Source organism: Bos taurus, chromosome 8, assembly GCF_002263795.3.
Source record: "Bos taurus isolate L1 Dominette 01449 registration number 42190680 breed Hereford chromosome 8, ARS-UCD2.0, whole genome shotgun sequence".
Classification (NCBI taxonomy): Eukaryota; Metazoa; Chordata; class Mammalia; order Artiodactyla; family Bovidae; genus Bos; species Bos taurus.
This window is the reverse complement of record NC_037335.1, coordinates 10,333,240-10,347,349: the sequence shown is the minus strand read 5'-3', so window position 1 is coordinate 10,347,349 and position 14,110 is coordinate 10,333,240. Positions and strand designations below refer to the sequence as shown.

Sequence of the window (14,110 nt, the reverse complement as noted above, 5' to 3'; positions counted from 1 at the left end):
AAACCACATATTTGAGTAAAATTTAGGCAAAATCAAACTTCCACACGGAAGCAACAAATAATAAAAATGTGAAAACAAAAACATTTTTATTCAAATCACACATTTACTAACATAAAATAACATTAACATATGCATTTCTGGAAAATCCCACCCAAAAGTGTCTTTATCTGTTCCTTGTCGTCACTGTCACTAGATCCACAGAGCAGCCACAGTTTAGATTCCTCCCTGGTGTCAGGATGGCATTTAATGTGCTGAGGGTCTCCCAGGTGACCCAGATGGTAAAGAATCAGCCTGCAATGCAGGTGACCTGGGTTCGAGGTTTGACCTCTGGGTCCAGAAGATCCCCAGGAGAAGGAAATGGCAACCCACTCCAGTATTCTTCCTTGGAGAATTCCCATGGACAGAAGAGCCTGGCAGACTATAGTCCACGGGGTCACAAAGAGTCGGATACGACTGAGTGACTGAGCTCAGTAACAACAATAACCTGGTAATAGAAACCTGCCTGGAAAACATGAGGAAGGAGGTAGTCAAGGACACTTTCAGGTCCTCCACAGCCAAGCAGAGGACCCCAGGAGTCAATTAAAGGTCCCCAGCTTGATTCATTCATTATACTGAATACAAATGCCCAATAAACACGATAGTCTTCCAAATGTCAGCCTGCTTTGTTTATCGTTATTTGCCATCTCCACTCCACCTCTGACTTCTTGCTTTTCCTAAAGACAAAATTCAATTTTCGGCAGTCCTGGCCACAAACTGACTCCTGAGCCACCACTGAATAGTTCTCTTCCTCCTTTCTAAAATGACCCCAGCAGATTTCTTGAAAATGTTGGAACCCACTTATTAACATTTTCTAAAAAGCTTACAATGATGATGTTGACCCTAGTACTGTACAATTAGAGGTATATCCCATATTTCACATTATCTTTCAGCTGTGACAGGTCGCACAATAACCCAAGAATTGGAAAGGACTTTGGAAGCCAGCCTAATTCTTGTTCTCTTCGACGGCACCCTTAATCCACAGCATTCAGCCCACGCTGAATACCTTCAATGATGGGGAGCTCACTATTCCATGGGAAGACATTTCCACTGTTGGTCAGACCTGCCAGCTAGAAAATTCCTTTTCCAGGATTCCTCTGGTGGTCCAGTGGCTAAGACTCCACACTCCCAGTGCAAGGGTTTCATCCCCTGGTCAGGGAACTAGATCCCACATGCTGCACCTAAGAGTTCAAATGTCGGAACTAAAGACCCCTCATGGCAACAAAGATCAAAGATTCTGTGTGCCACAACTGAGATCTGGCACAGCTAAATAAAAAAATCAAAATTAAAAAAAATTCCTTTTCTGACAGAACTGAAATCTGGTCTCCTAGTCTTTATGGTTTAAAGGAACCTTAAAGCTCATCCTCTTCCATGTAATCATTCAACAGGTAAGGAATCATGTTAAGCAATCATTCTACAGAGGAAGAATCTGAAGCTAGAGAGGATAAAGTAATTGTTCCATCCACTGGTCATATTCTAACACCAGGAGCAGAGATGAAAAAGTCAATAACTGTGAAAACATCTGAAAGCACTACTGGGTGCCCACGCCCCTGAGCATACTCCTGTCATTCCTAATCCCACAGCATCCCAGGCCCCTTCCTGTGGGTGACGTCTTCTCTGTTCATGTTTTTTTTAAATCATAGCCCCACAGTGGTCCAAATGGCACAAGACCAGCAGAGGCCATCAACACCAGATCCTGGGATTGGACTGATAAATTTCTGATCTAGTTATTAATGGGATTTGAATTCTAAAATAGGGCTTGCCCAGTGGCTCAGATGGTAAAGAATCTTGCCTGCCAAGGCAGCAGACCAGGGTTCGATTCCTGGGTTGGGAAGATCCCCTGGAGAAGGGAATGGCTACCCACTCCAGTATTCTTGCCTGGAGAATTCCATGGATAGAGGAGCCTTGCAGGCTACAGTCCATGGGGTCTCAAAGAGTCAGATGTGACTGAGCAATTAACATTAACTTCTAAAAAAACCTCATGTCACTCAGGGCTCCCATTCAACTTGTGAACAACAGAACAATCTCAAACTTTTTCCCACATGATCTGTCCCCTCCTTGGCACCTGGAGGACCACTGGGGCTACACTGTGCTTGTCTGTTTGACTACTGGTCTCCCGCTTTCAATCAGATCATCAAATTCAGGTCAGAGACTGAGTCTTCTTTTGTGTCTCCAGTCAGTGCTTGACACATAGCAGGTAAATAACTCAAGATTAGTCACTGAATGAATCATCTACCTTTACCCCATCCTGTCCCTGAATGATAAAATGTTTTTTAAAAATAGTGTTCAGGAGAGTGAAGAGACAAACCACAGGCTGGGAGAAAATATTTGCAAAAGACACACTGATAAAGGACTATTATCCATAGCATACAAAGAACTCTTAAAACTCAACAGTAAGAAAGTAAACATTTTAAAAAGTGAGCCAAAAACTTTAACAGATACCTCACCAAAGAAGACATACAGATAACCAAAAAAGCACATGAAAAGATGTGATCACAAGTCATTAGGGAAATGCAAATTAAAATGATACCACTACCCACCGATGAGAATGGCCAAAATCCAATAACTGACCACGCCAAATGCTGGTGAGGATACAGAGCAACAGGAACTCTCATTTATTGCTGGTGGGAATGCAAAGTGGTGCAGCCACTTTGGAAAACATTTTGGTGGTTTCTTCCAAAACTGAACACTCTCTTACCATACGATACAGCAGTTGCATTCCTTGGTATTTATCCAAAGGAGCTGAAAAATTACATCCACATAAAAACCTGCACACAGATGTTTACAGCGGCTTCATTCATAATGACTGCCCATACTTGGAAGCAACCAAGGTGAACGGATAAATACACTGTGCTACATCCAGATAATGGGATCCTATTCAGTGCTATTTATGCATTGGAGAAGGAAATGGCAACCCACTCCAGTGTTCTTGCCTGGAGAATCCCAGGGACGGGGAAGCCTGGTGGGCTGCCGTCTATGGGGTCGCACAGAGTCGGACACGACTGAAGCGATTTAGCAGTAGCATTCAGTGCTACAAAGAAATGCTGAAAAGAATTATACTACCAAGCCAGGAAAGGACATGGAGGAAGATTAGATGCATATTATCGAGTGACATAAGCCAATCTGAAAAGACAGCACGCTGTACAATTCCGATCATATAACATTCTAGAAAAAGCAAAACTGTGGAGCCAGTAAAAATAAAAGGGGCTACCTGGAGTTAGGGAGAGGGATGGATGAATAGGCAGAGCACAGAGGATTTTAGGGCAGTGAAAATACTCTATGTGATACTGTAACAGTGGATACATTTGTCCGAAATCGGAATATCCTAATATAAACTATGGATTTTGGGTGATTAGTAATTGTCAGCATAGGTTCATCAGTTACAACAAGTGTACCATCTGATAGGGGATGCCGATGGCTGGAGAGGCTGTGCATGCGAGGGGCAGGGAGAATGTGGGAAATTTCTGTATCTTCCTCTCCATTTCGCTGTGAATATAAAACTGCTCAAGAAAATGAAGTATATTTTTAAAAAATATATGGTAGTGTTTTTCCCACTGTGACATACATACATACTATAAAAAATATAAATAGCAAACTTAAAACGTTAAAAAAAAGTCACTCAACTTGTCTATCTAGAAGTAACCAATATTAGTATTTTGATATTAGAATTATTGGAATATTTCCTTCCAGTCATTTTCTACGCACTTTTTTAATTTTAAGATTTGAAATCATAGGGGCTTCCTGGGTGGCTCAGTGGCAAAGAATCCACCTGCCAATGCAGGAAACACAGGTTCGATCCCTGATCCGGGAGGATCCCACATGCCTTGCAGCAACTAAACCCGTGTGCCACAACTATTAAGCCCACGTGCTGCACCTGCTGAAGCCTGCGTGCCCTAGAGCCCATGCTACACAAGAAGCCACCACAATGAGAAGCCCGCACGCCACAGCGAGAGGAGCCCCCGCTCGTCGCAATGAGAGAAAAGCCCACAGGCAGCAACAAAGACCCAGCACACCCAGAATAAATACAACTATTTTCAAAAACTTAAAAAGATTTGAAATCATACTGTAGATGCTCCTTAACTTTTCGCAGAAACCTCTGCCCATGTTATTTTAAAATATTCCTAACCATGATATCAATGGCATAATATTCCACTATGAAGACACACCCATCAGAATCACTTATGGATTACTTCCTGCCCAGTTACACTACTGGACATTTACGTTGTTTCCAATTTTTCATTACAGTTTAAGAAAAAAAAAAACAACTCTAAATAATCTCTGTGTACAAAGCATCCTGTACACCTGCAATGTGGTCTCCAGGAGGGGGATTATCTTACCAGAATGTATAAGTATTACAATTCAAATTTTAAAAACTAAATCAGGCTTTACATTTATCCCTCACGGAATTTCTTTTCTAAATTTGAGCCCTCATTCTGTATATCTCTGAATCTTGGTCTATCTACTAAATAAGCAATTCCTCCCACCTCTACACTGTCAACAATGTTGACAAACACACCTTCTGTATCTTCACCCACAAGGATGGAAAAAAAATGTTGAACAGCTCAACGCCAAGAATAGAACCCTATGGCACTCATTTCTGGACCCCTTTCCAGGCTGACTCAGAGCCACTAATTAACAGTTTTTGCATACAACTGTCAAATTAAATTAATACCACCACCCAGCCCACATTCCACCACTTATTTAATATGGACCATCCTACCTAAAGAAACTGATAAATACTTGCATGGCTTCTCTGATGTAGTAACCAAACCGTTATATAAAACAGGAAATGGGGGACTTCCCTGGTGGCCCAGTGGTTAAGAATCCACCTTCCGACGCAGGGAATTTGGGTTCCAACCTTGCTCGGGGAGCTAAGATCCCACGTGCCGTAACTACAGAAGCCCTCGCACTGCAACTGCTGAGCCCACGGCCATTCTGGAGCCCACACAATGCAATAAAAGACTCCGTGTTGCAACTGAGATCTAACGTGGCCAGTAAATAAATAAAATGAAGATATAAAGTGAAAGAGGGGCACTGGACACTTATTTTTAAAAAAGCAGGAAATGGGTTTTAATTTGATATGGTTCGGCTGACTTCTGGTTATCCTTGCATCCTATGGTGACATATTTTTAAGCAATTTGGTAAAAAGTATGTCAGTTTTGACTTTTTTTTTTTAACAAAGACTGCATTTTAGGGGCTTCCCTGGTGGCTCAGTGGTAAAGAATCCACCTGCTAATGCAGGAGACACGGGTTCAATCCCTGGGTCTGGAAGATCCCACATGGGGCGGAGCAGCTAAGCCCATGCACCACAGCTACTGAACCTGTGCTCTAGAGCCTGGGAGCCTCGACTGCTGAGACCACACGCGGCAACTACCGAAGCCCACTCTTCCTACAGCTCTCGCTCCCCAACAAGAGAAGCCACCACAGTGAGAAGCCTGAGCACCACAACTAGAGATGGCCCCCGCTCACTGAAACTAGAGAAAAGCCCACACAGCAACAAAGACTCAATGCAGTCCTCAATAAATAAATAAATTTTAAAAAAAAAACTGTATTTTAAAATAGTCAAGCCGCACATCTGTAAAAAGCAGAGTGGTTCTTGTTCAGTCCCTGTCACCTGCAGCTTCCCCCAGGGAAGGACTATCAATCACGGGTGGTTATGGACCCACTAGTTTTCTAGGAATCATTTGCATTCATACCTGGTCTTGAACCAATTATTACAGGGTCATTATGCATCCTGGGTTATCAGTCTCTGGATCCCGGAAGCCCACCTCCGAGACCATCCTAGGAAGGATTTAAGAGAAGAAATGACACCGTCTCCTCACCACTCCTTTATTATTCACTCACAGAACCAAAGCTCCTGAGAACCTAATGTCAAATGGCACTTGGCAATTGTGACTCACATCTCACCAAATTATTACCTCAACATGGTTCCCAGAAAGGACGTGCCAGGAGTCACCATCTAACCAGGCCAGCCAGAAGTGGAAAGGCGGAGGACTGAGAGATCCTGGGGGTCACTAGAAACCGGCCTCACCAGAGAATATAGTCCAAGGCCATCTCTGATTAGTACCATTCCAATCATCAGGAAAATATTTCAAAGTGCCAGCCGGCAGCAACTCAGAAAAGACTACTGACAAGCCTCAAACAAGTCATCTGCACACAAAGCTCTCAAATTCAGTGTCACACTCCTACCTGAACCCTCCGACAGCGATCCTAAATTCCCTCCTTGGCCTCTGCGTCTCTTGGAAACTCAGATCACAAACCCAAAGGCCTGCAGAGCTGAGCAGGGAACTGACATCAACTGGATTAAAGCAGCGGAGAGCAGGGAAACCCAAATGTCTGTCGGCCCACCCCGCCAGGGTGGTGCTGTCTCCCATCTCCAGGGGCCAGCCACCACTCAGTTGCACAGGCTGGCCTGATCTGACTTTTTACGAGAGTTCCAACTTCAGAGGTTTTTCTGGACTGCTCCTGATTTTTGAAAACCTTTGTGTGGCAGAAAACCTCCCAGGGACAATCCCAGTCTGCAAACTGAACACATTCTTCAGGCCTCCTGTTTACAACCCCTCCACTACCCTTTGATCCTAACCAACCTTTCCAGTCTGACTGCTCCCTCCTCTCTCACAAGGACCTCTTCTGCACACTGTATACACCCCTAACCCCTGGCCATGGGCCCCCACCTGCGCAGCATCATAGTGATAAACCCCCCACCTGTGAGGCACCATGAGACACCACAAAGGAATCACCCCAGACTTCCTTCCCTATTTCAGAAGTTTTTTCCAAGTCACACAAGCATAGCTCCTTCCCTTGTACCCTGTGGCTACTTATTTTTCATCTTGGCATTTCATCACCTTGCCTTGCTCCTTAATCACAGGCGGACCTTATCTCTCATGGAGCTTGTAAACGTTCAGTCCCTTCCTCATGCTTCCTTCCACCTTCAGCACTAATCAGGGGTGCTCTGCACAGAAGCAGTTTACTCAATACTTCTTCGATGTGAAAATGCTCTTTAACTGTTTTCCTAACTATGGGTTATGATCCATTACAGACTCGTTAAGTTGACTTGGTGGAAGACAATAAACATTTGTAAATGAAAAACAATAGAAAAGAAAATAAAAATATCAGGATTGAGATTGACATGTACACACTGTGCTGTGCTGTGCTGAGTCGTGTCCAACTCTCTGCGACCCCGTGGACTGTAGCCCACCAGGCTCCACTGTCCATGGGATTTCCCAGGCAAGAATACTGGAGTGGGTTGCCATTTCCTCCTCCAGGGAATCTTCCCAAGCCAGGGATCAAACTCGTGTTTCCTGTGTCTCCTACGTTGCATGCATATTCTTTAGCCACTGAGCCATTAGGAACTAACAAGGAGCTACCATATAGCACAGGGACCTCTATGCAACACTGTAATGATCTATATGGGAAAAGGATCTAAAAAAGAGTGGATGTATGTATATGAATATCTGATTCACTCTGCTGTACACCTGAAACTAATACAACATTGTAAATCAACTATATTCCAATAAAAATTCATTAAATAAAAATATCAGAGGTGACTGCACCAAGCAAGAGAGGTAGTACTCATGAACTTAAATTAGGTTTTTACATACATGATTGGGTGTACTGGTTCATGATGTAAATCTTTTTTCTTAATGTAGGTCATGGTTGAAACAGTGTAGAAAACACTGTTCTGTAATCAGTAGATTAGTTCCACCAGTGCTCCATGCAACCTTTTTTTTTTTGATAGTCATATATTCCCTAAAAAGAAAAAAAATATCCGATGGCCACCTCTCCCCATATGAGCCAGTTTGCCCTGCTAATTCATTGATCCTGCATCTCAGAAGAAGAGGGAGACTAAGTAGCTGCAATTACATTGTCACTCATTCTGCAACTCTGTGCAATCATATCCTTCAAATTCACCAGCCCTGGGATGTTGCAAGTTGAAGCTTGGGGAATTTGTTCAGTAAATCACCCTTGCTCAGCCTTGCAACAGGAAAGCAGAGTTCAGAGCTCAGGAGAAGCACCCTCTGCAGACAGACAGGCGGGTGGCTGGCTTCCTGGGACCTGGCTAGGGCTCCGGTTAGCAGGAGGAACCTGTCCCTGGAAAAGGCACTATCCGAAATTAGGGTCCAAAATTTCCTCCTTCCTCTTTTAGATCATCTGGCTGTCCCCTCGTCTTGTTGCTCCCCCCATGCACACCTGCAGTGGGACACCAGGACTAGACTGAAGGTCTCTGTGGAGAGCAAAACTCAACATGTTTCAAAGTCCAGCAATTTATGTGCTTAGTGAATTCCATTCTAGTTCCCGCCATTCTCCACTCCCTCTCTCCCAGTTAGAAGAAAAGGTGTCCCATATTCCTTGGAGCCTCAACTGCTTTGCTAACTTCAGGTTCAGGACCAGGTGATGTCATCTGAATAGCAAGACAGAACAAAGCCTTCCAACTCAGACCCTAGATCCCCTCACCAACATCCTCTACTGCACCCCCCATGACCACGAAGACACTCATCAGAGTGCCTTCCGTCCCCCAGCTCCAGCAGCCCTTCCCACCCTATACACCCTGGTTTCCCACCAATCTCAGGGCTGCAGTTGCTAGCAGGACACCTATGTTTCAACTTCTTAGCAAACAAAAGAAACTTCTCCGCAGCCTGAGTATCAATTACTTCTCTCCAAAACATACATTTCCGATTTCTCCAGTTACCAAGCACAGCAGTTCCAAGGCCCTGGCGTGTAATCAATTTCCACAAAGAATTAATTTGCATTCATCTCCTCCTTCACCCTGCCCCTGTCAACAGATTATTTAAACCATAATGCTTCTAAAACTCATCCACTTTTGCATTTCCAGTTATCCCAGTCCAAATCCTGGGCATTCCACAACTGTAACATCCTACTGATTTGTCTCCTAACATAACTTTTCAAAGGGCTTCCCTGGTGGCTCAGCAGCAGAGAATCCGCCTGCCAATGCTGGAGACTCGGGTTAACACGGGTTTGATCCCTGGGTCAGGAAGGTCCCCTGGAGGAGGAAACGGCAACCTACTCCAGTATCCCAGCCTGGAAAATCTCCTAGACTGAGGAGCCTGGAGGGCTACAGTCCACAGGATCCCAAAGAGTCAGGCTAAACAACATTATTTTTCAAAATCTTTCCAAAGACCCTCTCGTGACATCACTCTCTGGCTCCGAAACCTTGACTGTCTCCCCAGTACACACAGAGTAAAGTGCAATCCCTCAACCTGGCCTTCTAGGATGTTCACAACCTCAATCATCGTCCTTCCCCATCTTTACTCCTATTGCTCAAGAAACATCCCCTGGTCTGACCAAGGACATCTCCTGTCTCTCAGGAAAGTCATGTCCGTTTGCACCTTGTGGCCCACCTCAAGGGTCTCTGGGAAAACAGTTCTGTGATTCCTACCCTATTCCTTCTCTGAACTCCAACAGCACCTATTCTACACTTTGCAGCTTGACAGGTAATCGTGCCCTATCTGGATGCCTTACTTCCCATGCTTAAGTCTTTCTGTCTCCACCCCGAATGATAAACCCTGGAGGAAATCATCTCCTGTATCTTTTACATCCTCCTTACTGAATAGCTGTCTGAATCTCTTCTCCTCCCATATGCAATCCCTTTCTGACCTCTCACACCTGTTACGTCTTCCTCCCTTACCTCTGGCCTTTGCCAGAGTTATTTTCCATGTGCATAACGGATTTCATAACTTAGGACTCTAAGTCTAGTCCCAGCTCTGACCTTGCCTTTGACAGTCCCCCTGTCCCCCAGCATTTAGTCACTCAGGCAGTCAGAGTACATTAATTTGAACTTGAGCTCTCAAATCACTTCCACCTTTCCTTGGGTGCTGTCTGCCAGACAGCCTGGCATGGTGCTGAGAAGGCCTGCAGTCCCCCAAAGGTACCTGTGGAATTGAACTTAATTGCTGTTTTCTGGTGTTTCCAGTGTCCTGAGACCCGGAATCTCTGTTTACACAAAACCTTAGGAGGATGTCAAAAAGGCCTTGGATACCTGTTGATCACTCACTTGCAGGCAAAGTGCACCATATGGGGTGTAAAGAACGGATCGGTGGCCTGCAGGTAACCCCTGCACCTGGCTGCCTGACATATGGAGAACACTCGCCTGCGGGAAGCTCTCCAAAGTCACCGGGCATTGGCCAAGGCCGTCTGAAACCAAGAGGCAACGGAACCCCCTCGTCCCCTGGCAGGTGGGCGTCTTTAGATTTCTGAGTCCGTCCTAAAGTGAAGGCGCTGAGCTCCGAACTCCCAGGCAGGGAAGAAAACGCTGCCTTGGAAATTGTTTGCACATGACAAACTCCCCGTCCAGGCCCCCACCCGGGCACCCCACAAGTCCACAGTGCCTGCGCCCGGGGCTGCCGGCGAGGACAGGCAGGGTGAAGGCGCGCAAAAGGAAGCAGGGGGGTGGACAGAAGGGTGGGGGCCAGCCCCCGAGGTGGAGGGTGTGTCGCGCCGCGCGTCCCAGAGCCCGGCACTCGCCCGCCCGGCCGCTCTGTGGAGCGGGCAGGAACGCGCGGGGCGCCGGAACGACTGGGCCGGCCGCCCAGCCGGAAAGGGTCAGGGAGGGGGCAGGTCACCCTCCGGCGGAGAGGCGACTCCGGACCGGCGCTCAAAGTTGGGGAGGGGATTCCTCGGCGAGCGTGATAAACAAGGCGGCGCACGCGAGGGAGGGAGGGCGCGCAGCCACCCCCCTCCCGGCCGGCGCGGCACTGCCGCAGCGCCCCCGCGCCCCGACCAGCGGCGCCCGCCTCCCTGCCCTCCGGCCCGGCCCCCGCGGGCGTGCAGAGCGTGGGAAGTTCCCGGGCCGCCCCCCGTCCCCAGGCTGCAACGCCGCGAGGTCCTCGCGCAGCTCACCTCGCCCCGCCACGAGTGGCGGCACGGGCCGGGCAGCTCCCCCTCGGACAGCTCAGCTCGGTTCGGGGCTGCGGCTGCCGCGGCCCCCGCCCGCCCGGCGAGGCCCACCGCCCCGCTCCGCTCCGCTGCGGCCGCCCGCCCGCCGAGGCTCCGTTCGCGCCCACCTGGCCGGCCTGCCCTCCCTCTCCGGGACACTGCGCTCACGTACGCGGCCGCGGCCACAACCCGGCCCGGATTCCCAGCCCGGGAAGGGAGCGGAGGCGCGCACCAGCCAGCGAGCGCCGGGCCAGGCTGGAGACACACCCCCTAGCCGCCCTCCCCGCGCGCGCCCCCCGTCCCCCGGCGCCGCGCGCGCCCGCCGCCCGCGCGCCTCTCGGCGGCCACACGCGCCCGCGCCGCCCCCGCCCCCACACTCCCGCCGCGCGCCCGGCGTGCACACCCCGGCCGCCAGTAGACAGTGGGCGCTCAATAAGTGCCCGAGCGACTCCTCGCGCACATGCGCACTTGAACCTGACCGAGTGGTGACGCCCCCGCTTCCCCCCACCACCACCCCCAAATCCGACCCGGCGGCTGCAGCTCCGAACCAAACTTGAGCGTTTGCCTGTTTTCACTTGAACCGCCAACCGAGCCAAAGTTTCTCGCTGTTGTTTTTCCAAGCCGAGCTCTGGGACCGGCTTCACCGAGACAGGCCGAACTCGCCCCAAGGCGGGAAAGGCCGCCAGCAGCCTCCGAGCGCCGCCGACGGACGCTGGGCGGGGGCAATGGAGACCCAGGCCGCGAAGCCCCGGCCCGCCGAGCGAGAACGAAAGGCCGGAGGGAGTGAGGGTTGCAACCAACCTTTCCATCTTCCTTTGCTTTAATGTTTTCTTCTCCATTTTATGACATTTTACTCGAGCTCACTCGTTTGTAGTTGTAAAGTGAGGCGTTATTTACTGTTTCTGGAATTAGCAGGAGAGAAAGTTAACTATTAGCTTTCAGCCCTTATGTAAACAATACCAGTTGCTTTTGGCACCGTTAGGCTCTGGCTTTTGTGTAATTTGTAACGAGGAGAATTGAAGCTGTTCCATTGTGTTGCTCTGTGTTTTTCAGAGATAAGACCAAGAGCCACAACGGTAGTGAAGGGCCCTAGTGCCTGTATGCGTGGGCATATAGATTCATATTCAAATAAATTTAAAGGATAGAAGAAACCAATCCCCTCCCCCCAAAAGTTTTTAAATATTTTTGGACTGACTTGTTGAGTTTGCAGTCAGTTCACCTTCAATTTGAAGTGTACTGTTTTTCTTGCAGTGAGACGGTGGGGAGTGTGCAGGAAAGGACTGCAGGCTTTGCAGTCAGACAAGCCTGGTTTGCAATCCTGATTTTACTGTCGAACTAGTTTTATGCTTTTCAGCAGGGTCTTTTCTCTATCTGAACCTCAGTTTCTTTATCTGTAAGATGAAATAAAAAACATGGGTACAGTGCCTAGGTCACACCAAAGAAACACATTTAAATATTCTTTCCCTTCCCTCATGGTCCACCATTTGTTAACATAAGAAAAATCTCCTTTAAAAAACTCCAAAGTCCCTAAAGGATATCAGTGCTCAACTAGGGGTGACTTTTGCCCCCAAGAGACATTTTGGCACTGTCTGGAAGTATTTTTGATCGTCACAACTGGGGGTAGTGGTGCTCCCAGCATCTAAACAGGTATAGGGCAATGCTACTGCTAAACGTCCTGGAAGGCACAGGATGGCCCCACACCACAAATTACCTGGTCTGAATTGTCAATAGTGACACTGTTGAAAAATCCTGCTATAGGCTAATTCGGCCATCAAACAATTCACCAAAGACTGGTTCCCCCTTTTCCTTCTTATCCTCAAGGAAACATTCTTCTTTTGCGTTCAAAAGAGGAACAGAAAGCAAAGCATTTGGGGGATCGAAGCAATGATATGAGTATGCAAAACGTCCCCTTAATGGGAAAATGCAGATTTGAATTTTACTTTTTATTATTAAAGGAATAGTCTACTTCATGAACAACCAATGTGTGCACCCTTATTAGTAAGGTATCTTATGATGTATTATGTATTACTACAGTTCACGAATGCACTTCCCAGGTGGCCCTGTGGTAAAGAACCCGCCTACTAATGTAGGAGACTCAGGTTCGATTCCTGGGTCAGGAAGATCCCCTAAAGGAGGGCAGGGCAACCCACTCCAGTATTCTTGCCTGGAGAATCCCTTGGATAGAGGAGCCTGGCGGGCTACAGTTCATAGGGTCACACAGAGTTGGACATGAAGCAACTTAGCACACACACACAGTTCATGAATAGCTTTCGGTTCTGTTTCCATTCCTCTTCAAACCATAGGTGCTTACTGACTTTTGCAGATTCACCTCTCTGCCAAGTCCCTCACCGATCCTGACATTTATAAAATAGTCCCTGCCCCCAAGGGACAGCCAGCCTAGTTGGAAGTAAATGAATGCACTGGCAATAATTAAGGAACAATACAAGATAGCATATAATTAAGCTTTAATTGCAGCACCCAGACCAAGGTAGTGAGGAAACTGAGTCCAGCAACACCAGGTGCTCCCTGGCTGAGGTGTTCTGCCAATGTTTGTTGAATGAAATGAAAATAGTAAACACTTTTGACACCAGATAGCACTCCAGGTAAATTCTATTCCAGTCTTTTTAAACTGCTACCCTTTGTAAAGGGATTTCGGTGCCTGGCTATGAGTTTATTTTTCTTAAAACATCCAGTTCAAACTTGTAACCCAACCTATATATTTCTGAAAATGATTGAATTTTAATAAAACGGAAACAATCATTCATTTGACAGCTATGTCAGTGCCTGCTGTGTGCAGTGTGAGCCACCGGTCTCTAAATTTGCACCGAACCCAGAGCTTGTTCTGTTTGAGACAGGCCGTCCAAAGGCATGCGCTCTCTTACTGCATATATTGAATGAATATCCCCTTTGACTGCAGGTATGTACTTGTCAGTATGCATTCCAGAGTTTTGCACATTAATACAGACTCTGAACTTTCCCTCACAAACATCCGTTCCCAAACACATAGCCAGCACTCGGTCTCCTGGCCCTGTCCTGAACACACCCCATAGCACACCAGACACAAAGCAGGATGTGCTCAGAAAGATTATACTGGTTGGTTTCCAATCTTGGCTTCCTCCCCTAACCCCAACCACCAGCAGTACCCCCAAAGTAGAGCTTACCCTCCCTGGAGGCTGTCCCA

At 47.5% G+C, this 14,110-nt stretch overlaps 1 protein-coding gene across 5 annotated transcripts in view; it reads right to left on the bottom strand.

The window, feature by feature from the left end:
* The window catches only part of ZNF395 (zinc finger protein 395), a 66,569-nt gene that overhangs the window by 36,686 nt on the left and 15,773 nt on the right, over positions 1 to 14,110 (bottom strand). Inside the window, exon 1 of one of the 5 annotated variants that reach the window (NM_001192211.1) lies at positions 11,731 to 11,775. The exons of 1 other annotated variant lie outside the window; for it this stretch is intronic. In NM_001192211.1, the coding sequence (NP_001179140.1) occupies positions 11,731 to 11,768 (38 nt within the window). In that variant the 5' untranslated portion in view covers positions 11,769 to 11,775. Of the gene's footprint in view, positions 1 to 5,732; positions 7,600 to 10,893; positions 11,134 to 11,730; positions 11,776 to 14,110 lie in introns of those variants that run through there. 3 more of the 5 variants (XM_024995572.2, XM_024995571.2, XM_059889013.1) reach the window with 3 other exon arrangements.